We start from the raw sequence: 27,074 nt of genomic DNA on the forward strand, positions 1-27,074 counted from the left end.
AACACATTTTGAAAACTTCCACCAGATTGAGCTTTGAACAATATAATTTTAAATCCTTAATCAATAAGACATCTCAATTTTGTTTTTTGGCTCGTATTTTTTTCATCCCCCCCCCCCGACTAAAAGGTTTTCACTGCATCACTGGGACAGGGGTGTCATTATCCCGACTCAAACGTCATAAAAAATTATCTGAAAGCCATATTCAGTCAGAAGTTGATTCTACCATAGGGTTTCATCGATAAACACCAGCAGAAGAACTGCGATGAAATAAAATCATTCAATTTCAGTAGCGTAGCCAAAAGGGGCGCAAAATTTGTGTAGGAGAGCAGTTTTTATGCCATTATAATTATCTCCTAATACCATGAATAGATAATTACAGTGTCATAAAAATCTGCTCTCCTACACAAATTTTGCGCCCCTCTTGGCTACGCTACTGAATTTCTTTAAAATTCTACAAAACCTTCCACAAATCAAAAACGTAATATTCAGCCATAAAACTTCTATTTTGAATCTTTTTCAATACTCCTTGCAAAAGAGAATATCATCTTCGTGAAAAAGTTTTTTTTTTCATCTTCTTCATTTTCAATTTTCATGAATTGAGAGTTATGAAGAAATGGTTTTCATCAATTATTCAAAAAAAAAGAAAACTTTTCTTTTTCCTCCATCAGAAGTTCTTCACCATGATTTTATGATTATAAATTATGTAAATTATACCCGATCTAAAAAGTATCGAGAAATAATTTATGCGCCTCCTACTTATACCTTGCCTGCTCTTTTCATCATTCTGTAAAAAAACAACACTTTTCTATTAGAATATTTTATTAGAACAATAAAGTTAGCAAGGGAGAAAACTGAAAGTAATTCAAGGTCAATCAAAAGCCATAAAGTGAGGGTCAAAGTCATAAAATAGGGTATGATGCCTACTTTATTATACCTCAATTTTTGTCAAAATAATGATTCGAAACTAAAGATCTAAATATAAGAACAAAAACTTTACTGTTTCTTATAAAAGAAACGTCTTATTGACTCGTCACCTATAGTATTGATTTCGATGTGATGATATATAGAAATTATATTTTTCTATTATTTATTGCACATTCACCAAACCACTTTTTTGTTTTTTAACCTTCTGTTTATTGTGTCCTAGCTTAGCAGAATACTTTTTAAGTCTTCGGATGTTCTTAACTTTTTGAATATTGAGCCTAACATGTTCTTCATATGTTCTTACTTTCACCATTTTGTGAGTATTTTTGCCCATTTTCCTCTGAGAAATTGGGTGTTTTAGAGTCCGCAAAGCCTTAAAATGTTCTTAACTTGTTCTTAAGATTTTGGCCATCAAAGCCTTATGTTCTTATATAGTTTGTTCTTATAGAAAACGTGTATGCTAAGCTAACACAGCATGTAGCTTGTTTGGGCTTAATATTCCACTTAACTCAGCATAGCTTAATGACATTGCCAAGTTCTAATTACTAAACATCAAGCCAAATTAACAACGAAAAAAGTCGTCAAAAAATCATCAAAAACTAAACTATTGGTTGGAACTACTCGGAATGACTTAATTTTTAATCTTGATAGTTTTGTCATTCTTCTGGTATCAAAAGTTTCTTGAATAATATATCCGAGGGGGGTGACCTTGACGGCCAACGGGGGCGTGCCACTTGCGTTTGAAAAATGGACCCTGTCAGAATGAAAAAACGAAAACTTTTTCCATTTTCACCCTGAAAATTGTCAAAAGTTACCAAAAGTCGGCTCTGTCAGATACACATCTTGAAAATTAGTAAATTTGGGACCCTGTCAGATATCTTCAGAGCATAAAAAAGGGACCCTGACCAGCGGCACGTCTGCGTACCGAATTTTACCTATGTGCTCCGAATAAATGACATTAAACCCGGAATCACAAAGATGTAAAAAGCGTTTAAAGTATTATATATAAGGGCCTGAATCTTTAAGAAGACAAATCAAGAAAGGAAATAATGGATAAGAAAGATTATATATATATTTTTTTGAATTACAAAAATACACAGAAAATTACAGCTGCAAAGAAAGTACAAAATGATGCAAAATTACATGCGATTAATAATAATTATCAAAGAAATGTTCATGTTAAAAAGTAGCTAACAATTCTCTCTGACATAAAAGTGACGTATATACAAAATATTATGCATTTGACTAGCATACGATACACTGAACATTAAAATTATTTTATTTACAAAAACATGGTACACGAAATAATTCATTTTTTGCACAAATCATCATTTATATGTTCGAACAGCTCCTCGCCAGTCTCAAAAGTTTTAGCGTTGACATCACCGAAACATTTCTCTATCCTCTTTGCTAAAAATTGCCGGTAGTATAAGTCTTGCTTTTCAATAAATTGTGGACATGTCAACGATTCTTGCCCGGTTAAAATAAGGATGTGAACATATCTTTTGTTCTTTTCCTTGTTAAGGGGATGGTTTTGCCATTTAAACTCAGTTTTACTCAAATGCCCGTCTGATAATTGTTTCAAGCCTTCCCAGTAAGAAGAAAAATGAATTTCTAATGGTTCTTGGTTTACTTTAGAACGATGGTCATTTACTTTTCTCAAAATGGCCGATGCCATTGGAACATATGTAAATTTCATAGAATCAACAGTGACGAATATCTTTCGAATCTTCTTCATGCAATCATCAGTGAAAAAATTTGTCTTAGACATGACCCAACGGTACGTCATATCATAAACATCAAAGTCCGGATTTTTTATGACATCGAATAGTGTCTTAATGTCTGGGTACTGCATTTCAGGACGATTATAAAGTCTTTCCTGTGTTTCGATATTTCGATTTAATGGAAGCCAATTTATTGGTTCATAGTCAGTGTAAGTCCTAAAAATAATAACTGCCCATTGTCTCTCTTCCTGCAGTAACTCAAGATATTTGACTATTTCATAAGCATAACTGTTAACACCTACCATAAAGACAATAGTTTGTTTGATGTTTTCGTCATTTCCCAAGATTTTCTCATCGTAAAGCTGCTTTATTAGTTCTGCGATTCTACGCTGTTCGTTCTCATATCGATTGTAGTCAATATGTTGACGATATTTTGTTCGAAATTGAAATTGATTGATATTATAGTTCTTTCTCAATCTCACGATGTCAAAACCGTCGAAGTAGTTCACCATAAAACATGCTTCTTTGTCAAGCAAATCGTTTAATCCTTGCAAGAAGAAATGGTGATTAAAAGTAGCATGGAAAGTATTAACAAAATAATCCTCATGAAAGGTTATGAAGGTGACGTTCCTGAATTCTGAACACCCTAACATTGAAAAGTCGTTGAAATTTTGCACAACACCATTGGAAGCTGTAAAATAAACACATGTTGATATCATGAATATCAGTGTTACATGAAACATGTTTGTGTCCTTCTTATTTTTCGCCTTTAAAACGTTTCCAGTGTCAATGATAGAGTGATATTACTGCTATGGATCTAATCTCAGAGTTTTTTGCCTTTTCCCTTTCACTTGAACAAAATAATTACCATTAATTGAATAAGACCTACCTATCTCGTTAAAATAGATTAATGATGCGATAAGATCACGTAGGAAAAAAGGCCAAATGCTATTCTATGTCATGTCTCCTTTGTTAAATTATTTTTCTTGATCATTATACAGGGTGTCCATAATTAAAGTATCGAGTTGAAACACAACTATGGCTACGTTTAGACCAACCTGGCATTTGTAATTGCTTGCAGTATTCTTTTGAATTCTATTGTTCCGCGCAATTGTTCGGTTTGTCAAATGCCTAATGATGCCAGCGTGTTGGCATTTCGTTGGCATTTGAAATGCCATTTTGAGCAAAGGAATCCCCTTTTCTGGCATTTCAAATCAAACAAAGGAACCAAAACAAAGAGAAAAAATGACATTTTTGATTTTTTAAAGTATTTGCACGTTTTTTATTCAGTTCTTTCGATAGATTGTAAAATTTGCAAGATTTGCCATAGCCTTAAGCCCTACGGCAAAAAGTTTCAGTCTTAATGACTGCAGTTTTTGAGAAATTCCATGCTTTTCATTGTTTGATCTGTCAAAGTTGAACTTCAGGGAATCACCTTTTCAGTAATGACTCTAAAAAGACGATTCCTTAAATGCCATGACAGAAAATACAATGGAAAAGCTATTAAAATCGAATTCCTCGTGAGCAAATGCCAAATTACAAATGCCAGTTGGTCTAAACGCAGCCTAGAAAGTTTTATGTGCGTGTTCACAAAATTGTATTTTAAGCTATCCCTCTTTTTTCTTTGTCATTACGATTAATTTATACGTTGTAACTACTTTTTGTAATAAGCCTGTGTGATGGAGAACGTTCTTTTATTTTAGCGATAACACACACAAACTTTTCTACTCAATCGCATGTTCAAACTCGATACTTTAATTAGGGACACCCTGTAGTAATCTGCATGATCTTTTCAACAGTATAAGTCATCCGCTATTTTTCTACTAAGTTTTTACTGGCAAAAGTTTGTACGCTTAAAGTATAAATATTACTGCTACTATGGGTCTAATCTCAAAGGTTTTTGCCTTTTCCCTTTAACTTAAAAAAAATAATTACAAATAATTAAATAAAAAGGGGAAAATGAAATTAATCTGATGCGTTTGCTTACTTTGTCGCTACCTCGTTAAAAAAGACTAATGGTGCAATCAGATCACGTGGGAAAAAGGATGAAATGCATGTCATGTCTCATTTAATTACATGTTTTTTTGTAAGAACATCCAAAAATTTTGAAGCCTTCGGATGTTCTTAACTTTTTGAGTTTTATGCCTGAAAATGTTCTTAACATGTTCTTATTTTGACCATTTTGTGAATGTTTTGACCATTTTCCTAAGAAATAGGGTGTTTTTGAGTCCAAGAAGCATTTTGTTTTGACGAGATCGTTATTTGAATGCAATAAGTATTTCTTTATTAAGATTGTTCTAGTCGTCCTTAGTGTATTTGTCTGGTTTTTGCAGATGATGGTTCTTTTGTTGCTGATACGAGTTGTGATGTGGATGCATTAGTTTTCCACCAAGGATTGGCGATCCGGTTGTACATGAAAAATAAGAAAAAATGTGTTATTAATCTATTGCTTGAAAAAACTGGCCTTTAAGGGGGAGGTTGGGTCGGGCTTGGAGAATTTGGTTCTGTACGTCCTGATAGGTTATGATCTTTTCATCAATAGAATCAACCGACGAATAAAAACAGTTTCGGTTTCATTGATATTCGGTAGTCGTAAAAAAAGCGTATGTTTTGATTGGTAACCATCACCAAACTCTGGCGATATAACGTTAGTTCCTAGCGGGGGAGGGACTATATTTTATGCTTAAGTAATGTTTTCTAATATATGTTCGTAGTGTACACGTGTCTTTGTTTCAATAAAGAAAAAAAAATCACCAAACTATACTTCCATCATTGCATTACGGAAATAACGCTTCGTAATTATTTCTCTGAAAAAGGTAACAGTCGGAAAGAAATAGAGAAAACAGTAGTTTTCGTTAAGAATTGGAATACTTTTGATAAAACACAAGGTACAAAAAGATAGAGAAAAGAATAATGATATTGTTTGTAACATTCCCATAAACTTCGAAAAAGAAAAAGCTAAATCCTAAATTCCCAGAGATTCTGATACTTTAAAACGTTTTTCACGATACACCTTTTTCTGGTTAGCTGTTTCGTATAAAAAGTCACCAAAATTTCGAGTAAACAAACCATCCCATTGGCTAAAAATAAAAATATGGTTGCCCTTTTGCGGGAGGTTAGGAACCTTTAGTGTTGTACTATTTGTTCGTGTTACCTACACTATAGATAAAACAAAAAAGTTACTGAACCTACTGTAGAATATATTTTGTTGGCTAAATCCTTGAGGTATATGGCAACGTGGAGCAGTTTAGCTAGACACGGATCTACTTTTTGGTATTGTTGTGAACAGTATACCCAGTCTCTCCAAGGTCGTTCGTATTTCAGTATCGTTGATTGTGCTAATGATGATTTTGTGAATCTAGGTAGATCCAAAGCTTTTTGTCTGAGGTTTCCGTTTGATATCGATTCCAGTTTCCGCCAAATATCGAAAAATAGCGATTCTGTAGAAGGAAACGTAAGTGATGATAATTTGGGTTTATTGACGGGTGATTCGTTGCTCATCATATGTGAGTTAAGGATTCTGGATTTGAGAAAATGATATTCTTTAGAAATAGAATTTTTAATGCTGAGAAGGTGCCTGTTGGTACCTGTCAGCTAGGATATTTTACGTTTACATAAAAGTGATTACGAAGTTTTGTGTGAAAAATGTGCTGAAAATCTACTGTCCGTGTTGACTTGAAAAACTCAGTGTACCTGTCAACCAGTAATTTTGTATGGAGTAAACGAGATACTGAAAACCATAGGGTACCTGTCGGCCAGGAACTTTTTCTGTACGGAAAAGACGAAGCACTCTTGTAAAAAGATCGAAATAAAAAATTGGGAGCGGTGTGATGAACTGTCAGTCAGGAATTTTTGTGTTTCAAAGAAAAAAGTTAAAATCCTATGAGCCTCATAAAGTGTAGTTCCGAAATATTTGGGGAAAACGAATGTCGGGTGTAACCTGTCAAAAGGAAATTGTTGTTGTGTTTTTAGGTTGAAAAGAAAAGAAAATTTTTTCTCGTCCTTATCATAGGTTTTTAAAAATTTATCCACAAATTATATAAGGAATAATCTATTAATAGTGCTAAAGTATAAAGTTTTGAAAATTCGCATTAAGGTGTCTTTGATGATTGAGGAGTGATGTAGAACAGGTCAAGGAGTAGGAAGTCATGTACATAATCGAAGAAATGTGTGCCGTTAGCGGTAATTAAAGGCCTATTGTAAGCTGATTTCCATAGTGGGACCAGTAGTATTCCTTTGCCTTACAGCCTTTACAATGCTTTAGTGTTTTTCCGATCAAAGAGATAGGTGGAGACAACCATTTGAATTCTCCTTTCCAGTTTGTTCTGAAAGTGTCGACACATGATGTTCCTGGACAGCGATATTTGCTGTTAAATTTGTGTCGCTTGGTATTGAAATTGTCGGCGAATCTGTCTACGGTGATGTTGTTGTATAATGTATAATGAGTACTAATCTTTCAAAAGATAAAACATGTGACTATGTAAAGTGCGCCGAGTTGGCTACTAACACAAAATATATACACCGGGTATAGATTACACTATAAGAAATATCGTTTTAAAACTTATCAAAAATATAAACAAATACGAGATTTAAGAGGACTGTTTAATATCTTCCAATGCGTTTGGCACAAAAGTGATGCCCGCATAGTCTATATCATCAGTTTTGTTACTGTGAATAATAACCAGTTTGTTCACGGGACGTTTTAATTGTCCATTTGTAGTCTTCATTACAGCACCCCGTACTTTGCTGTCTTTTCCTTTGATTAATTCTACAATTTTGCCCATTTTCCATTTTACTCTGGGCCCTTGATCATCGATAAGACAAATGTCTCCAACATTAAGAGTTTCAGTTCTCATGTTTCGTTTGGGTTTTACATCTCTTTCGCGAAGACTTGTGAGATACTCCGTCTTCCACTGTCCCAAAAATACGACAAGGCACGCTTTTTAGCGCCACAGTTTATTTCGTTGTCATTCTCATTTTCGTCCGTGTCTTTTACAGAAGTCTCAATCTTCCTTCCGTATATAAGATGATTGGGTGTTAACGGCTGTGCGATTTCGTTGTCGTTAAGGTGCATTAACGGACGATTGTTAAAGATGTTTTCAATACGTTTAAGAAGTGTGGAAAGTTCATCACACGTCGGAATCTCTTTTCGTAGAGATTTTCGTAAAATACGTTTGGTTGACTGTATCAGTCTTTCAAATACTCCGCCACTCTACGGAGCAGCCTCAATGTTAAATTTCCAGCGAATGAATCTAGATTTTGCATGTGAAATTCGATCCGTTGCCCTAGTTAATGACTTTTGGTGCATTGTATCGATTGAAAAAGCGTTCCAAAATCCGAATGAGCGCTTCTGAATCAAAACTTGTAGCGAGATCCAAGTAAACAGCTCTCGTAGAGTAACATCTAATCAAGGCAATCAATGATTTATGTAAAGTTTGTTGATCACTAAAATTGTTTCTAATGAACACAGGTCCCGCATAGTCTATTCCGATACTCATACCAACACGTTCACGTGGCGGTTTTGGTGGTTGGGGATAGATACATCTTTTCCCTTCAAATAATCGACAAATCAAGCATGAATTTATCAGTTTTTTGATGAGTTGTCTACCTTGCGGGATCCAATATTGTGATCGAAGTTTGTTGAGTGTATCTTTCGTTTTGTTGTGACCAACATTTTTGTGACTTTCGAGCACAATCAGTTCAGCTAGTCGGCTATTTCGTGATATTAGAATAGGAAATTTCGTGTCGAACGGAAGAGGTGCATTTCCTAATCTTCCTTTGCCTCGTAGAATACCGTGAGCGTCTGTGAAAACGTTAAGATTTCTCTTCAGTTGGTTGTGCTCGGACGAGCTAAATTCTTTCTGGACTTCAAGGATCCATAGCTTCTTGGCGTTCACCATATGATCGATTGATTCTTCGGCATCATGCCTCTTATTTAGTTTAGTGTTTTGAACATTCTGTTTCAAGTTTCTCACGAACCTTAAAACCTTGGCCGTAACCCGAAGTAAACTGGTTAACGAACCGAATCATCTTGGATCGAGGATGCCCAGTAAATTCGGGACCTCGACCCCATCACTAAAAATTGTATGACATTCATCAGATTGTGGTAATTCACACGAATCTGGATCAGGATACTCCCGAACAATATTATAGCTGTCAAAAAGAACGAGATTAAATGCAGGATTAGCAGCTAAACAAGTAACTTTCTCTTCATCATTAAGGTCAGAGAATTCAAATTCAGTCGCAACAAATAAATTAACATACGAGACAAGTCTACCACGTTGTCTTTTAGGATTTTTCTCAGCCATGATAAATAAATAACTTTTCGACCAAATAATAAATCAACTTTTTCAACCAAATAATCAAATTTTCTCAACCAAATAAATCAATAAAGTTTCGATTTTTCTTCTTGTTTGTTGTTGTTTTATAATAAACTATATCTCTTCCAACAACCAAAACACAAATGCCCCAAGTGGCATTTCAAATTTGTAAAATTTCACGAGATCATACGGCTCGGTAAAGTGCACCGAGTTGGCTACTAACACAAAATATATACACCGGGTATAGATTTCACTACAGATGTAACCCAGCTTAGATTACACGTGTCGGAATGTTTCGTTGTCTATAGAACAGTCGTCATTGTCCTTTGCTTTAGAGTACAAGTACATGTTGTTCTCTCCAGGGATCCAGTTAAGTTGGGCTCTGAAATTATGGCTTACTGCTAAGTTGTAGATTAGTGGTTCCCACCTCGATAATCTTTGTTGCATTCAGGTTTTCTGTTTGAATAGCTACCGTCTTTGAGAAAAGATGCGCTTTGATTGACTCAAGAACAAACAGGATGGCTAAGATTTCTCTAAAAGTGGAGCTTTGTCCCATTTCTTGCGGGATGAATCTTCCTTTGGCGATTACGTTTCCTTTGCCGTGAAGTAAATAGCCTCCGTAACCGAATTCGTTTGCGTCGGCAAAAAAAATTTTGTTCCGCTAGGTTTGTGTTTTTATAGACGTACCTTTGGATGATTCGAGACTTTTTGACCAGAATTCCAGTTCCCATACTTATTACATACATATTGACGCCCGATAGCGCCACCCGTCAAATTAAGTCCCCCCGCGGATAGGCCCAACTGCGAAATTTAATCCCCGCGAAAGTTATCCCATTAAAGTATTGCTCGACTTCAGGGAGAATATGTTCATTCGGCCATTGAGGATTTGCCTCTATGAAGAAGTAAAAGTTCCTTGTCATTAATCGGGCTATCGAACCTAGCGCTGGTGTCATTGAGATGAGATGTCCTGTTATCCTGGATATGGTTTTTGGTGATGATCTCTGGTTCGTTATTGAAGATTTTATTAATTGTAAGACTTTTGTCATCTTCTTTTTTGGCACTGAAAAAGTCATATTGGTTGTGTTGATGATGAAACCAAACCACTTTCTAACTTTAGATGGAATCAGATTGGTCTTTTCGAAGTTGATTGTAAGAACTAGGCTAGTAAGATCTTCTATCACCATGTTGACTATTTCTGTGGATTCTTGTGTATGATTTATCTCCGCAAATACCATCGACTAGGTAAACCACGCATCGAACTCCCATAGATCTCAATTTTTTAATGAGGGGCCTCAAGAGCTTGGTGAATGCATAACATGCTATCGAGAGACCAAATGGCAAGACTTTGAATTGAAAATACCTTCTCTTCCCTGATTCGAATTTCCAAGAAAATCCAAGGTATGTCCAGTGTCCCTTTGTAATAGGTACGTAATGGTAGCCTGATTTTAAGTCTAAAGTGCGCCGAAGTAAAAGTCTTCGTTCGAGTAGCTCGGCAACGGTTTTCAAGTTTTCGTATTTGAATTTTATTTACACGAGGTATTTCACGTACAGTCTAAGACTAGCCTTAACTTTTCATTTTCCTCGGCGACTGTCAGAGGATTTACACAAAAAGATGGTGCCGGCAGGAATCTCTTGGACACAATCATTGGCTAATAACTCTGATATTGTAGACTTGACAAAATCAGGGAAATGTATACTTGACTTGTTATTTTCAGCAAAAATGGAGATTGCCACTATTTAATACCCTGAGTATCAGAGGTCAAGTTTTCAAAGAGAAAATATTAACCACTGAGGACGAGGTTGGGTTTTCCAATCGGAAGGCGCTGCATTGCAAAACGCTCGAAAAATTTTTCTACAAGATCTTGTATTAAAAAAAAACTTTGTCTTCACAGCTCGAATTTATTCGCGCTGTGATACTCACGGTAACTATTTAAATGGTAGGTTGATGTCTATGTTTAACACAAATTGAGAAGGATTAATCGAAAGCCAATTGTTGAAATAGTGTCTAATCTTCCAGGTGACTGAGGATGTGTTGTGCTGACCTGATATGAATACTTTAAAGAGGAAAAACTTACCTTAAGGGAAGAAATTTTCGCGAGAAGAAATTTTCGCGGAATTTAATTTCGCGAATCAGAGTTTCAAAATGGCAATTTTCGCGGAATTTAATTTCACGAATGAGCCGATTTTAAAAGTTTTACGGAATTTAATTTCGCGATTGAGAAGAATTTATCAACTCAGATTAACTTTTAAGCATCACGGAGTTGTTTACATTTGTTTATATTTGATAAAAAATACACGTTATAAATAAATATAATGCTTAAAAATCAATTGTGTCCATCTTTTTTGGTAATACCTGGTCAAAACAACAAAATAAAAGAAGAAGAAAAAAAAATCGAATTTCGCGGAATTTAATTTCGCGATTTAACAATTTTGGTGTGTTTCGCGGAATTTAATTTCGCGAATTACGCCCAAATTCGCGAAATTAAATTCCGCGAAAATTTCTTCCGCGAAAATTTCTTCCCTTAACAGGAAGGCTGGCTTAGGGTCGTATATTTTGATTTGGGGCAGCTGAATGCAAGAAAAAAAAAATTGTTGAGTATGGTTGAAAAGTTTGTAAGCAACTTGTGGTTTGGTAAACAACGATAAAAGTTGAATGTGTTCTTGGAGCTGCGAAATTTAGAAAATTGAATTCGTAGAATCGTAGAGGGAAAAATTTCCGGGAAAATTATGTTGCAATTGATGAAACAAGACAAATCGTTTCTTGGAAATGAGAATTTTTGAAAAATTGAGAGATAATAAGATTATATAGAAGGGCAAAAACACAAAGCCTGTGTGAAAGGATAAATTAATATATATTTTACAGTATAGGTTTATCATATATGTATACTGATAAAGTATTTGATTAATTTGCAGGTTATATCTCTAAGAATAATTTGTAAGATGCTTGTTAAACCCAATCGAAAGGAAAAGCATACTATAGTAACACTAGCTCATGTTGGTTGTCAAAATAAATTGTGCTGTCAATCAAACTCAAGAACAACGTAACTTCTCCCCATCTAAGACCCGACGAATAATGTAAAAAGTACTGTAAGTCCGAGTCTGTAGAAAAATCTCGTATGTCTGTTGTGTCAGTCACTGAGTAAAAAAGAAAAAATACTTGTTTGGTATAAAAGCTCAACGTAATCGAAAACAGTTGTCTCTCAGGGCTTAGTTGCCGTCTTTTCCCTTTTTTCTATCTCTGGTGAAGTATCTAGTTGTGTAGCGTAGGGGCTCTTCCCTTGTGCGAGTCTTTTCTTAGTGGGCAATGGGTGGCGTAATGCTCAAAACGTAGACAATTGAAGCATTTAATATCGTCAAAAGATTTCCTTGGTGGTGGTCTGTTATTGTTACTTTGCCTATTTTTCTGGGGAAATTCGCTCGTCAGTTTAGATTTCGTGTATCTGTCCCTAATCTCTCTAGCTGCTCTAAGAGCATTTTTCAATCTTTTTTTTTCGTTGTCACTTGATAGGATGCGTCGTCTTTCTGAAATTCTGACGCTGTAAGCCAGTCGTCGTGATCGGCTATCATAATTAACTTATTTCTGTCTTCTGAAGTTGAGGTGGATTTGTGATTCTTTCACCTGGTCTGGTCCTGTCCAATTTCTCCTTTAGTTCATTTATTTTGGTTTCTTGTTGCAGCAAGGATGGATTGATGATGTTGGTGTTTATTGTCAGCAACACGTTATTAGATATTGCTTGTAGTTGATCATTTGTTCGGTATGCTAATCACCCTTTGTGCTTGTTGGCCTGCCATTGTTGATGCTTGTAAAGATATAGTTCGATTTAATTTTGTTGTTGGAGAATTTGGACCAACGCCCATCAGTAAAATTAAAAAGGGATGCAAGTGGATCCGGATACGAGATAATGTCTGTGAAAGATGATGAAAATTTAATGCAAATATTTCCAATGGAAAAGTTTCCACGACTGATACACAATTTTCTTATAAGAACATCATGAGGCTTCGATGGCCAAAATGCGAAGACCAAGTTAAGAATATTAAGTCTTATATAAGTCTTTCTGGACTCTAAAGCATAAAATTACTTAGAAAATTGCACTAAACTACTCAATGGAATCAATACAAAATGGTGAAATCATAAAAACATTTTAAGAACATTTTAGGCCTTAAAACTCAAAATTTAAAAATTTCCAAAAGTCCGTAGAACTTTTTGATGTTCTTATAAAAAAACATGTAATACACTAACGTATTGAACGATGCATTTAAAATTGAATTTACGTACGTGCATCGATCATTTCGCCACATTTCACTTATTTCGTACGCGTTCATAGCATAATAAAGATTTTGAAACAATTTTTTTTAAATTAATTAAATTCAACATAAGATTTCCAAAAAAAGTTAATTACATTATTTACTATCTGCAATTTTCTTTAGTTCAAAGAAGACTATACACTTTCCATGCTGAGATTAAATGTTTACAAGATTGAGTCGAGAAGGTCTAACTTTAACTTTTTATTTAAACATTTTGTCAATTTTAAGGGAAATGAGCATTTCTCATGATTGGCTTGGTATTTTTTCTGATTCTTCGCACAATGATGTATAAAATAATCAGATAGGCCTGACCTTCGAAAAACCAAGGAACTTGGAAAAACATAATTTTTTGTGCAAATTTGGGTCAAAGAGTGGCTATAAATGGGGTGTGTGAAATTGAAAGTTTTTTTTCTGATTTTTTTTCCCATAAAGACAGGTTCTCTAAAAAGTGGCTGGATAGTTTTGTCAATCTCCTGGTATAAAAAGTTTCTTGAATAATAAATCTGGGGGATAACCTTGATGATGGCCGACGGGGACGTGCCGCTTGAGTTTGAAAATTGGATCCTGTCAGATAGAAAAAATTAAAACTTTTTCCATTTTCACCCTCAAAATTATCAAAAGTTACCAAAAGTCGACTCTGTCAGATAAACATTTTGAAATTTAGTAAATTTGGGGCTCTGATATCTTCAGAGCATAAAAAGGGACCCTGACCAGTGGCACGTCTGCGTACCGAATTTTACCTATGTGCTCCGAATGAATGACATTAAATCAGGAATTACAAAGATGTAAAAAGTGTTTTCAAAGTATTATATATAAGGGTGTGAATCTCTAAGAAGACAAATGAAGAAAGGATATAATGGATAAGAAAGATTATATTTAATATTTTTTGAATTACAAAAATACAAAGAAAATTACAGCAGCAAAGAAAGTACAAAATGGTGCAAAATTACATGCGATTAATAATACGTATCAAAGAAATGTTCATGTTTAAAAAATTCTAAATTGATTTGAAGTAACTAACAATTCTCTCTGACATAAAAATGACGTGTATACAAAATATTATGCATTTCCCTAGCATACGATAGCACTGAACATTAAAATTATTTTATTTACAAAAACATGGTACACGAAATAATTTATTTTTTGCACAAATCATCATTTATATGTTCGAACAGCTCTTCACCAGTCTCAAAAGTTTTAGTGTTAACATCACCGAAACATCCCTCTCTCCTCTTCGATAAAAATTGCCAGTAGTATAAGTCTTGCTTTTCAATGAATCGTGGACATGGCCACCCTTCTTCCCCGGTTAAAATAAGGATGTAAACATATCTTTTGTTCTTTTCCTTGTTAAGGGGATGGTTTTTCCAATTAAACTCAGTTTTACTCAAATGCCCGTCTGATGATAGTTTCATGCCTTCCAAGCTAGAAGAAAAATGAATTTCTAATGGTTCTTGGTTTACTTTAGAACGATGGTCGTTTACTTTTCTTAAAATGGCCGACGCCATTGGAACATAGGTAAATTTAATATCAACAACAGTGACAAATATCTTTCGAATCTTCTTCATACAATCATCAGTGAAAAAATTTGTCTTAGACATGACCCAACGGTACGTCATATTGTAAACATCAAAGTCCGGATTTTTTATGACATCAAATAGTGTCTTAATGACTGGGTGCTGCATTGAAACACCATTTAAAAGATTTACCTGTGTTTCAATATTTCGATTTAATGGAAGCCAATCTATTGGTTGATAATCAGAATATGTCCTAAAAATAATAACTGCCCATTGTCTCTCTTCCTGCAGTAACTCCAGATATTCGAGCATTTCATCAACCCAACGGGCATCACTTTCCATAAAAACAATAGTTTGTTTAATGTTTTCGTCATTTCCCATGATTTTCTCATCGTAAAGCTGCTTTATTAGTTCGGCGATTCTACGTCTTTCTTTCCTATATCGAGAGTAATCAAATTCAAAATTGCTTGTTCGAAATTGAAATTGATTGATATTATAGTTCTTTCTCAATCTGACGATGTCAAAACCGTCGAAGTAGTTCACCATAAAACATGCTTCATTGTTAAGTAAATTGTTTAATCCTTGCAAGAAAAAACGGTGATCAAAAGTATGATAAAAAGCACCAATGTATTCCTCATGAAAGCTTATGAAGGTGACGTTCCTGAACTCTGAACACCCTAACATTGAAAAATCGTCGAAATTCTGCACAACACCATTGGAAGTTGTAAAATAAACACATGTTGATATCACGAATATCAGTGTTACATGAAACATGTTTGTTTTCTTCTTATTTCGCCTTTAAACGTTTCCAGTGTCGACGATAGAGTGATATTACTGCTACTTTGGATCTAATCTCATTGTTTTTTGCCTTCTCCCTTTTGGGACAAGATGGAGTTTTTTCAAGCTCTTATTTGATTTTGTTGGTCGTTAACCAGTAATAAAACAATTTTGTTACTTTTTCTAAAGAACGCGCCATTCTAATTACTTCAAATGACCAATTATTGAAGTATCTTATAAAAACTCCATGTCATCTTTCCCTTTCACTTAAAAAAAAATAATTAAAAGTAATTAAATAAAAAGGGGAAAAATGAAATTAATGTTGCGTTTGCTTAAATTACTTTACTTTGTCGCTACCTCGTTAAAACAGACTAATGATGCGATAAGATCACGTGGAAAAATTTCTTGTCTACATGTCTCATTTTTGTTGAATTACACGTTTTTTATAAGAACATCCAAAATGTTTGAAACCTTCGGATGTTCTAAACTTTATTTTTTTTAAGCTTAAAAATGTTCTTAACATATCCTTATTTTGACCGTTTTGTGAATGTTTTGACCATTTTCCTAAGAAATAGGGTGTTTTTGAGTCCGAAAAGCCTCAAAATGTTCTTAACTTGCTCTTAACATTTTGGCCAGCGAAGCGTTATGTTGTTCTTATGTAGTTTAAAAAAAGGTGTATGTAAAGAAAATAAGAATTTACAAGCTTAAACAGACTGCGGTACTGATCTAATAATAATCTAAGGTAATAAAAGACAATAAAGGATATTCAAGCTAATGGACAATCCAAAAAATATTTAAGCCTGAAAAAAAGCAACCTAAAAATCAGCCAAAATTTACTGGTTCTTATATACAGTAATGATAGAGCAATGTATTTGACAAACGAAAATGGGGTCCTACTTTTTATCATTTCAATTTAAAATTCCACTTATGTATTTGCTTTAGATGTACTGTTTTCATTTACCCTTGGATTAAATATCTAGTAAGTCGCTTATTTTGATGTTTTTTTAAAAAAGTTTTACACACTTTTTTTTATAAGAATACACTTCATAAGAATGTCCATGATGAAAATTGTCAAAAAATTAAGAATATGCTAAGAATATCACCATCATAGAATTTTGCTACTCAAGCTAGGAATGCCATTTTTAGACCATTTTAAATTATTATAAATTGTCAATTAGGATCATAACCTAAGAATACCGTAAGAATATTTTAGGATGATTTTCCCTAAACGTTAAGAATATCCATGATAAAATGATTTACACCATTCTTATAAAAAAAAGCGTGTAAATGTTATTTGAGCTAGGAGTTCAAGTATGTGGTATATGGTTACAATTTTTTGCTTACATACGATTTTATTGAGGAACTTGCCTGCATACATATTGTCATCAAATTTATCAAGCTAAATTGTATTTTGATAGGAGAGTATAGGTATTTTGATAGGGGAATTTGATTTAAAACTGTATCGAGCCTTGATGTAAATTAATATATCGGTTTAATTAAAATATGAACAGGGTCAGAGGAGACATTTCTATATATGGGAGACGGGGAGTTGAACATTTTCCTTTGAAACAGAGAGTCTTTGTTTGGAGGTAGTCGTAGCTAAGGGAACGACAACACTTTCAAGGGGGTATTATGGCTTGTGATGTGAGAAACTATGAAAACGTCCATCATAATGTTTTTTGATTCTCGATACCAGTAAGTTGATCCCCAAGTTGATAATATCGCTAAAAATGAAAAACATGTTTTTCAATGAAACATTAACTCGTTTTAATCTCACTAGGAATACAAATAAAGATGAGCAGTGCATTCTGGTTGATCAGTTTGCTGGTCGCTATGGCAACCATGGTTAATGGAGCATCCCCATTGGACAATCTTGCCAAATCCATGCATGATGCGAAAACTTATGAAGAATTCGAGGCAATTTTCAAGACGGTGAAATGGCAAACAGATATTTTTGGAAATGAAGATTTTCAAAAAGGATTGATCAAAGCTGGCTTCAATAAAAATTATGTCAAGGTATTGACGATTTGATTGACTACATACAGAGAGATTTCTTAGAAATATGCGTTCTTATCTTCTAGGAGACCAAATGTTATGACCTTTCAATTTTTTATACAAATGATGTGTTCTGATTTCTCACCTCTAAGTGAGGTCTGTTAGCACAAAAATACTTCAGATGGTGATAAAAGCATGAAATTTGGCACAGATGATCCTTAGAAGGTCTAAAACTTAATTTTAAACAGTAACACCAAATTTTCCCACCTGGCCACCTGCCAGATGACGTCATCATGGGGGTTGGCAAAAATTAATTTTTTTGAAAATATTCAAAATCTGATGGTTTCAGCGGAAAGAGCATGAAATGCTGATGAAAAATTGAGGTATAAAACATACCTTGAAAATCTTCCTTTTAAAAGTTATGAAGGTTAGAAGTTTTGTCATGACGTAATCATAAGCCTTTCCACGCAAAACCTAAAAATCCCGTAATAACGAAACTAGTAAACCAAATTTGGTGTTTTATACATGAATGACAGAAATCGAAGTTCCTTCTGATGCTTGGGCTTGACATAAGAAGGCTTGAAACATCCAAAAAAAAATTAGTTGGTTGTACACTGTGTTCCTGAAGGGAGGAAGCTGCCTTGATTTGCCTTGTAAACCTCAAAATCTAAGTTTACTCTCGGGTACCTAATAGCCGGGGGGGGGTTGGAATAAGCAGGGGGGTTGGAAAAAATCTCAAAATTTAATAAGCGGGGGGGTTGGAATAAAAATGTCCTGGGTGGAAAATGTTTGAAAAGGAGGCTAATACAGCAGAATTAAGACAAAAAAGGGAACTTTCAAAAACATTTTCCCAAAAATTAATAAGCGGGGGGTTGGAATAAGAATGTCCTGGGTGGAAAATTTTCGAAAAATTAATTAGCGGGGGGGGGACGGCTATTAGGTACCCGAGAGTAAGTATTCTGTAGGATTTAAAGCTTTTAACTCAATTTTCACCTCAGAATCAGAAAAAGCAATGAATTTTGGTATGAATTCATGAATGGCATCAAATTTGGTCAGTTTTTTCCAAAATTACGAGGTTTTTAAGTTTTGCCTGGAAAAGCTTGTGATGACGTTATCACAAAACTTTCAACCTCCATCTCAACGTTAACTTTTGACAGGAAGATTTTCAAGGCATGTTTTATACCTTAATTTTCATCAGCATTTCGTGCAATTTCCGCTGAAACCATCAGATTTTGAATATTTTCAAAAAAATTAATTTTTGCCAAGCCACATGATGACGTCATCTGGCAGGTGGCCAGGTGGGAAAATTTGGTGTTACTGTTTAAAAGTAAGCTTTAGATTTCTATTACTAAAGTAATGATGTGAATTTGAATTTAATTAGTTCGACATGGGAAAATACCTCTAAGTGAATAGGCCTCACGGTGAGATACCTTCCCATGTCCAACCATGTCCAGTAATGGGCGGTTGTAGAATTTTATTTATTTTATTTATTTATTTAGACCCTCTAAGGGTCATCTGTGCCAAATTTCATGCTTTTATCACCATCTGAAGTATTTTTACATTCTCATGTGCTAACAGACCTCACTACTAGGAAACCTTTATCGCACTATTTGTCTCCCTAAACTTATCACTACTTTATGGTTTGATGTGTTCTAAAATCTAGGACAAACAGTTTACCAATAAAACTTGTAAGATACACAGGAAAAAATTATCAAATCCCAAGGTTCGAGAAATATATGAATACATATGTGGAAAATGCTATATTTACCTAACTGATCACTAACTAGGGATCGTGCTAACTGTCCCTGGGTTTGGATTCGGGATATCACTAACACATTATCCGGGTGTAGATTAATGGTAAACATGATCTGGATGTTTGTTTTAACTAACTGGTGAAATTGAAATTTCACCATCAAGAAAATGCTATTCCCGAATTTTCAAAATAAAGATCAGTTTGTGTTTCTGCTGAAAACATCATTCACGAATTAAATCCTGATTTATAGAAAGCTGGTAAAATAATTAAATGTATTCGATCATTCTGTGAGCATTGGTTCGATAGCTCTCATTCGTTCTGACATGTACTTGCGCTACTTTGAGAATCCCGACACTTTTGTCACAACAGTGGAGCTGCACTAGAGAGCCAACTTAATGACCTCAAATCCGTCTCACCGATCCACTGAGCCCTTGCGACGCAAGTCCATTGCGAACGAATGAGGCCGCCCTGGCGGGACGCCTCACCTTTAGCGCTGTGTCACACACTGATCGAATACACCCTTATAATGGTTTGCTTTACATACGACTCGAACACTTTTGAGTGAAAACCACTTGTGGTTTTTTCTCACGCATGCGTAATACAAGTTAGGAAAATAAATTTTCCTTAACTATGCCGGCCATTCTGTAGCAATATTCAATCTTTCGAATATTTAGTTCAATCCAATCCTTAATGCCGATATTTAGTTCAATCCAATCCCCATATTTAGTTCAATCCCTATATTTCATTCAATCCAATCCCTGTATTTTATTCAATCCAATCCCGATATTTTATTCAATCCAATCCCGATATTTCATTCAATCTTTTTTTTCAATCTTTTTTTTAATTCAATCTTTTTTTTAATTCGATCTTTTTTCATTCAATCTTTTTTTTATTCAATCTTTTTTTTATTCAATCTTTTTTTTTTATTCAATCTTTTTTTTTATTCAATCTTTTTTTTTATTTAATCTTTTTTTTTCATTCAATCTTCCTGGGTACGAGCGTAATTATTACCTCCCTAATGCAGTTTCCACATGGTTTGAAGTGATTTAAGACGTGTAAAAACATTATCTTTCGCGATTTCCCATCAATGCATCCGTGGATGACAAATTTCCAGCGAATTAAGGAATGGTGTCCGTCGACATGTCATAAAGAGTTAGGCCACGGTACATAATATGTTCGCCTTGATACTACGGCACCCCATCTAAAAGTGACATTTTCTGGATCGACACGATGTAGACTTTCTCTTATTCTCCTTCGTTGTATTTTGATACCTTTAGAATGAAAAAAACCTCCAATAAACCGATAGCCAGATGTGTCTACTGATAAAATCTTTAATAATGTTGTCAATTTCTTGGTCACTGATGTCGCTAAATCTTTGTAGTTCAGACAAATCAAATTCCTCAACTCTCCTGGAAACAGTCCACCTTGACACGCCAAGCATCTCACTTATTTTTACCCAGCTAAATCCCAAGCCACGCAGCTCTTCAAGCACATCTTTCTGGATTGAAAACTTAGGTCTCCCTCTTACATCACTTTTTGAACGTTCTGTCAAGATAATGGTGCATTCTGTCGAGTCAATTATCTTCTTATTTCTGCACACACTTGTTACTTGTTCCCTTTAGGTCAGTAAATGCACTACACAGGTTAGATATTGTTGAGATGTCGTCAGTCGTTATTTCAAGAATATTTATTTATTATTTATTAAAGGATTTACAGTCCAGGCACACTAGGGCCTCTAAACCGGTCTATCTACATAATGATTACAAAAGTGATCTTGAATCGTAACGTAACGGGTGCTTTATCCATGCCTGAGTCAGTTCTTCTTTAAATGCTTTGATTGACTTAGCATTAACAACATTTCTTGGGAGCTGGTTCCACGCCGATATGCATCTATAATAAAATGATTTTGTTTGCACACCCCTTAATCCATCATCTGAGAAATTAGGGATCAATTTGTAATCATGTTTATTGTCAGTTGATAAATTGTTTAAAAATCTTAAAAGCTCGTCAACACGATGGCATTGATACAACAGCTCCTCCTCATCATTAGGAACATTCTGGAGTGATGTTAATACGCCTTGCAAAGATTTGAATAAAGAAGTTCAGGAGTACTCGTGCCCAGTAAGATTGAATTTAAAAAAAGATTGAATAAAAAAAAGATTGAATGAAAAAAAGATTGAATGAAAAAAAAGATTGAATAAAAAAAAAGATTGAATAAAAAAAAGATTGAATAAAAAAAAAGATTGAATGAAAAAAAGATTGAATAAAAAAAAAGATTGAATGAAAAAAAAGATTGAATAAAAATAGATTGAATGAAATATCGGGATTGGATTGAATAAAATATCGGGATTGGATTGAACGAAATATAGGGATTGAATAAAATATCGGGATTGGATTGAACGAAATATAGGGATTGAACTAAATATGGGGATTGGATTGAACTAAATATTGGCATTAAGGATTGGATTGAACTAAATATTCGAAAGATTGAATATTGCTACAGAATGGCCGGCATACCTAACCTGAAAATAATTTTCCCGAACTTAGGCTCTAATTTGTGACAGTTTAAAATTTTTGATTGAATTGTCTTATCTGAAGGTTTGAAAAATAAGTTCTGATTTAATTAATTGTTTTAAGGATACACTCAAATTAAAGAGTTCGGGAAATCGAATTTCCCAATCTGGGAAATTTTATTTCTCTAATTCGAGAAATCATATTTCCCGATCCAGAGAAAGAATAGAATAAAGCAAGCAAGGTCACAATTTGTGATATTTCCTTTCCCTAACTAAATTATGTACCAAATTACTAAACTTGTGAATTTGTGTTTTCGGATAGGTTTCTATTTCCGATGTAATCTATTTTTCACGATGTGATTTCTAATTTTTCCTAGTTTCTTTATGAATTAGATTACCAAAATTGTGAATTTGTATTTTCGGATAGGTTCCTTTTTTCATTTAGAAAGAATTATAGCGGTTGGTGTTATTTTGTTTCCCTACCTTGGTCACAACTTTTACCTATTTCAAAAATTTTAAGTTTATGATTTAGGTTTTGCCATAGAGGATTTTATTGATCCCGAATATACAAAACAAATTTGGGAAATTATTTCCAGAATGGTAAAAACAAATACCCAATGCTCCAAAGAATCCCAAGTTAACATTCCCTAATCCTAAAAGAAATGGGTTGAAATTCCCAATCTGTTTTTCAATTTTCACTAGTTTGGGATTTAAAGATTTTTTCCTGTGATAGTTGTTTTCCTCCACGAAATATGTTTTCTGAAAATTTCTAGGGTTACTAGGCAACAAAATTACATCAATTTTCTCTTGATTATACCCCTGTCTCTTTAAAAGATGTGTAGACAGAACACGTTTAGATGTCCTTAATTATACCCCTATCTCGTCAGAACACATCATCCTTTCTAGCTGATTGATTTTCGAAGATATGATTAGAACAGATGAAAATTTCTAGCTGAAATATGCTCTTAGAACACATCATAAAAAAGGCCGACCCACCGGCTGCTTTCATACATATCCGGCTGCAGAACTATACTGTTTGTTTTACTATGTACTTTACTGTACAAGGGAAGATGTAACCTCTGATTCCAATTTGGAAAGTTTACTTCTTTATTTCTGACTAGAACTTATTTTATTTTGGTAATTATGCTTCATCCATATCAATCCCCATCAAATTTTAGTCCGTTATTTTTATCAGGCCCATTGGAAGCGGGGAGACTGGGAAGACTTCAGCCTCCCCCTTTTACGGCTGTTCCGCTGGGCCTGTGTAACACCACTGGCTGAAAAAAATCCTACCAGTTTTGTGAGAAAAGAGTGTTCTTTAGTGATGCCTAACTCAGTTGGTCAGTCAGTCCACCTCTAAAATTACCATTCAAAATAGTTCAGTTGTGAATCATGGTACGCAAGCAAAACCTGTCATGCATTTCGAATCATTCTCAAATTTGCTTCAATTTGAAATTTCTGTGGTCCAATTTGCAGGAATTTTATTTTTTCCAAGGTTGCCAAAGAAAACTTCTAAGATTCATCCACGCCAGACTTTGGAACCAAAGTTAAAAAAAGCCAAAATATGATAAATATCAACTTTAAAAGACGCCAAAGTTCGATCTATGGTACGAAATTAATTGACTTTAAGCTTACCACCGGGCACTCATCCGTCAATTTAGTCAGCAGAGATTCCTTTATGATCATTTAAAAAATCATCATTCTGCTTCATAACATTTTACAGGTCTTAGCCGGAGTTGATATCGTCCCTTTGGTTGACACCAAAAAGATGTACGCAACTCTCAAACAAAGTAAAAATGCAACTTCTGACGTCATGTTTATGGCGTTTTTTCAAAACATTGATGTGATGAAAGCTATGGAGAATTTGGATTGGCAATCTTTGCTAGCCAGTGGTGGTATTTCTGACGATACTGTCTTTGTGCCAGGTGATAAAGGTTTCTATTAATTTGCGACCTCCTTGAAATCCCTCTCCGAGGGACCCGATTTGAAAACGAACGGATGTGCAGATAAAGTTGAGGGCATAGATTTATAAAGCCCGAAGGGCTAGATGGCTTGCTTAAAGCCATCGCAGGCAAAAAAAATTGAATATCGGAAAAAATATATTGTTGCTATTGTTTTCGAAAACCCGCGAAGCTTTTGATTGGTCAAGCGCTGAAATTCTATTGTAATGTCGCGTGACTAGGATTTCCTACCTAACTACGGCACACTTTTCAGATGACATGGAGCTTTTATAAGATACTTTAATAATTGGTCATTTGAAGTAATAAAAATGACGCGTTCTTTAGAAAAAGTAACAAAATTGTTTTATTACTGGTTAACGACCAACCAAATCAAATAAGAGCTTGTAAAAACTCCATCTCGTCCCACACTTTTCAGCAAAATTTTGACACCTAGCCCTTCGGGCTTTATAAATCTATGGTGAGGGTCTTAACCCTATTATTAGGGACCTATAGCGTCTTGGATGGCGACTTGAATGAGGAGATGAAGTATATCATAAAATCAGATGGCAATTTTTATCCGATTTTATCTAGATTTAATATCACGTGGACAAATTTGTAATGTAGTCAAGTTTTTGTAAAAAAAATAACGATATAATTCATGAGGGATTCATATCATTTAAAACTATCATATTTTCCTTTACCGTCTTTGTCCCAAAGAATTTTCAAGTCGTTTGGAGATTTGAAAACGTCCATTAATTACCCAATTAAAATTCACTATTCTCATGAGAAAATTGATATGAAGAGAATAAAATCTAGCTACGATCCAGATATCAATCCCTAAGGGTTTCTTTTTGTTCGGTCCTGCTGTACGTTTTCAAAGTTGCCGGCCTTGATGCTAAAAGTCATATCATAAAGAGAGCTGTTTTTACAGCCCTCTTATGACTTTTGATCTAGCAGCGCTATGGACTTCAAACTTGGTATAAATGTTCTAAGAAAAAAAAATTGGGTTGGTGACGTCATCATAGGGGTAAATATTTACATTTACCAGTGATAAAGTACCCTCCACTAAAATCGCAATTAAAGTTAGAAACAAATATATATTTTACAGTTCTGTTTTTATTTTCTCAAGGCCAGAATTTCTTTAACATATTTGTATTTGCCGGTTTTCAATCTCTACCAATGAAATCAGATGAGATGGAGTTTTTATAAATTACTTTAATAATTGGTCATTTGAAGTAATAAAAATGACGCGTTCTTTAGAAAAAAAGTAACAAAATTGTTTTATTACTGGTTAACGATCAACCAAATCAAATAAGAGCTTGTAAAAACTTCATCTCATCCCAATGAAATATATGATGAAGAGTTTCATGCTCCCGGCAATTGTCAGAAGAGAGTATAAAAAGATATATCGTATCTTCAAAAAATTAAATAATCGAAAAACAAAATTGATTTGATTTAAAATTAAAAAGATGATATAATGATGCGTGTCTATTAAATAAATATTAATTGCTAATTTTAAATTCATAATGGCCTCTTTACCCTGAACTGACTGAATTTTCTACGGTTGCTATTTTTGTTTCTTTCAAAGGTTTACCGAAAGGTTTGACAATCGACTGTGGTGTGAAGATTATGAAATTATTTGGTGTGTTGTTACAAGGAAACATGTCGCTTAGCAACCCTGCATCTTTGGTTGCCATTTTGTCTTCACCAGTTGGAAAAGGTGAGCGTTTTCATAAAAGACTTTCTCTAACTAACAATTAACATCACAATACAATAGCCACTAGCCAACAAAATTATTGTACCTTAAGGCCTAAACACCCTCAGAAAATCTTATCGTCAACCAAAAGCGTTGGGATAAAGTTTTTTTGGTAATTTTGATTTGCTTCGTCCTATTTAGAGAAAAATGACAATTTTTTTGAAAATTTGTCAGTATGGTGGCCCAACAGGATGGTAGAAATAAAGATTTAAGCGCTTTACCCCCAATGCTGGACAAAAGGTTTGTAGACTTCTGCAATATTTGCAAAATACTTCAATATCGATCAAAAACAAGTTTCCAAGAGGCTCTGGGGTCTTTGAAAGTCACCCACTGCAGTCTTACCGCAAGGGCAAACCACAAGGGCTTGATTAACTGGCTTACACCAGTATCAAAACGCTGGTTTTTTGCTTGTGGTTTCCTCAAAAGCAATTCAAAAGCAATGCAACGACTTCAAAAGTGTTTTTCTTAACTTCCATCCCCTTTCAGACACATTGAAGGGTCATTTTGCTCTATTTCTCATCATTTTTCACTGAAATTTCATTTGTCTACAACCTTTTGTCCGGCATTGCCGGCAAAGATTCAGGAAGCAGTAGGAATCATGTTTAGAGTATAAAACTTTGGATTTCGACGCTCATTAGATGGGCAACGGAACGGTTTTTGCTTGGTTTTTCGATTACCTCTGTAATTCGATATTTAGATTGTATGATGAAATTTTCAGGTAAATCAAAGATATAAAAGTAAGGTTTCATATGGGTCACTGTAAATTCGAGATCAAATTCCATCTTGCTCATTTTGTGCTCCTTTTTACCCTGAACAGATCTTCCAAATTTGGTGAATATCGGACTATTGCTTGAGCTTGAATCTTTGCCAGGAGGTCTAATAGTGACAATTCGAGTAAATAAGAATTTTTTTCCCATCATTTTTTCAAACAAACAGTCAATTTGCCAAAAAGACGACATCAGCGTGCAAGCAAAAATTATTTTCTCAATTTACATATGGGGCAACTTCTGGAATGAATTTCAGTCATTTTCAGTCATTAAAGGGTAAAAGGTTAACTTTCAGACCAATTTTAAATTTTCCTTTAACAAGTTTTGGTAGGATTTCCTACCAAAGAAATCACGTGACAGCAAGCAATTTTCTTGGTTTGAGAGATGCGAAATAGCGTTTGCCGCTTACATTGTTTGATCTCGCGCTCCGAAAACAATTAAAATGCTAGATCCTATCCATCGGCACGAAGTTAAAAAGTCAAACTTTTGCTTCACTTTTTTTTGCTGGAGAAAGCTTAAAGTTGCCTATCTAGCCTTTGGGTAATCTGTGACCAGACCCAGATCTGTGGGTTTATTCTTTAATTGCTCTTAAACGGTTTCCTTTCCCATCAGGCTTATTCATACATTTTACAAACACGCTCTTTTCAAGCTATTAGGCATGTCAGTTTTGGAATTCAGAATAAAAGAAAATGCTGAAAATGGAATGAAAATTGAGCTTTATTTTATGGGGATAACTTGATAAAGTAATATCCCAAGTCTATTCCTTTGGACAAAAAGGAATGAAGA

General features: G+C 34.4%; 2 protein-coding genes across 2 annotated transcripts in view; one reads left to right on the plus strand and one right to left on the minus strand.

Annotated features, from left to right (window-relative positions):
* Positions 1 to 27,074, plus strand: part of LOC136811252 (nose resistant to fluoxetine protein 6-like) — a 62,364-nt gene that overhangs the window by 13,606 nt on the left and 21,684 nt on the right. Inside the window, exons 2-4 of the mRNA XM_067067866.1 lie at positions 17,345 to 17,580; positions 23,549 to 23,750; positions 25,354 to 25,485. Coding sequence (XP_066923967.1) covers positions 17,359 to 17,580; positions 23,549 to 23,750; positions 25,354 to 25,485 — 556 coding nt within the window. The 5' untranslated portion in view covers positions 17,345 to 17,358. The remainder of the gene's footprint in view (positions 1 to 17,344; positions 17,581 to 23,548; positions 23,751 to 25,353; positions 25,486 to 27,074) is intronic.
* On the minus strand, positions 7,934 to 8,548 carry LOC136811289 (uncharacterized). The gene has a single exon (XM_067067906.1). The coding sequence runs from the start codon at positions 8,546 to 8,548 to the stop codon at positions 7,934 to 7,936; it is 615 nt and encodes a 204-aa protein (XP_066924007.1).

The sequence above is a fragment of the Clytia hemisphaerica genome, unplaced genomic scaffold (genome assembly GCF_902728285.1).
Source record: "Clytia hemisphaerica strain Z4C2 unplaced genomic scaffold, Clytia hemisphaerica genome assembly, whole genome shotgun sequence".
Taxonomy (NCBI): Eukaryota; Metazoa; Cnidaria; class Hydrozoa; order Leptothecata; family Clytiidae; genus Clytia; species Clytia hemisphaerica.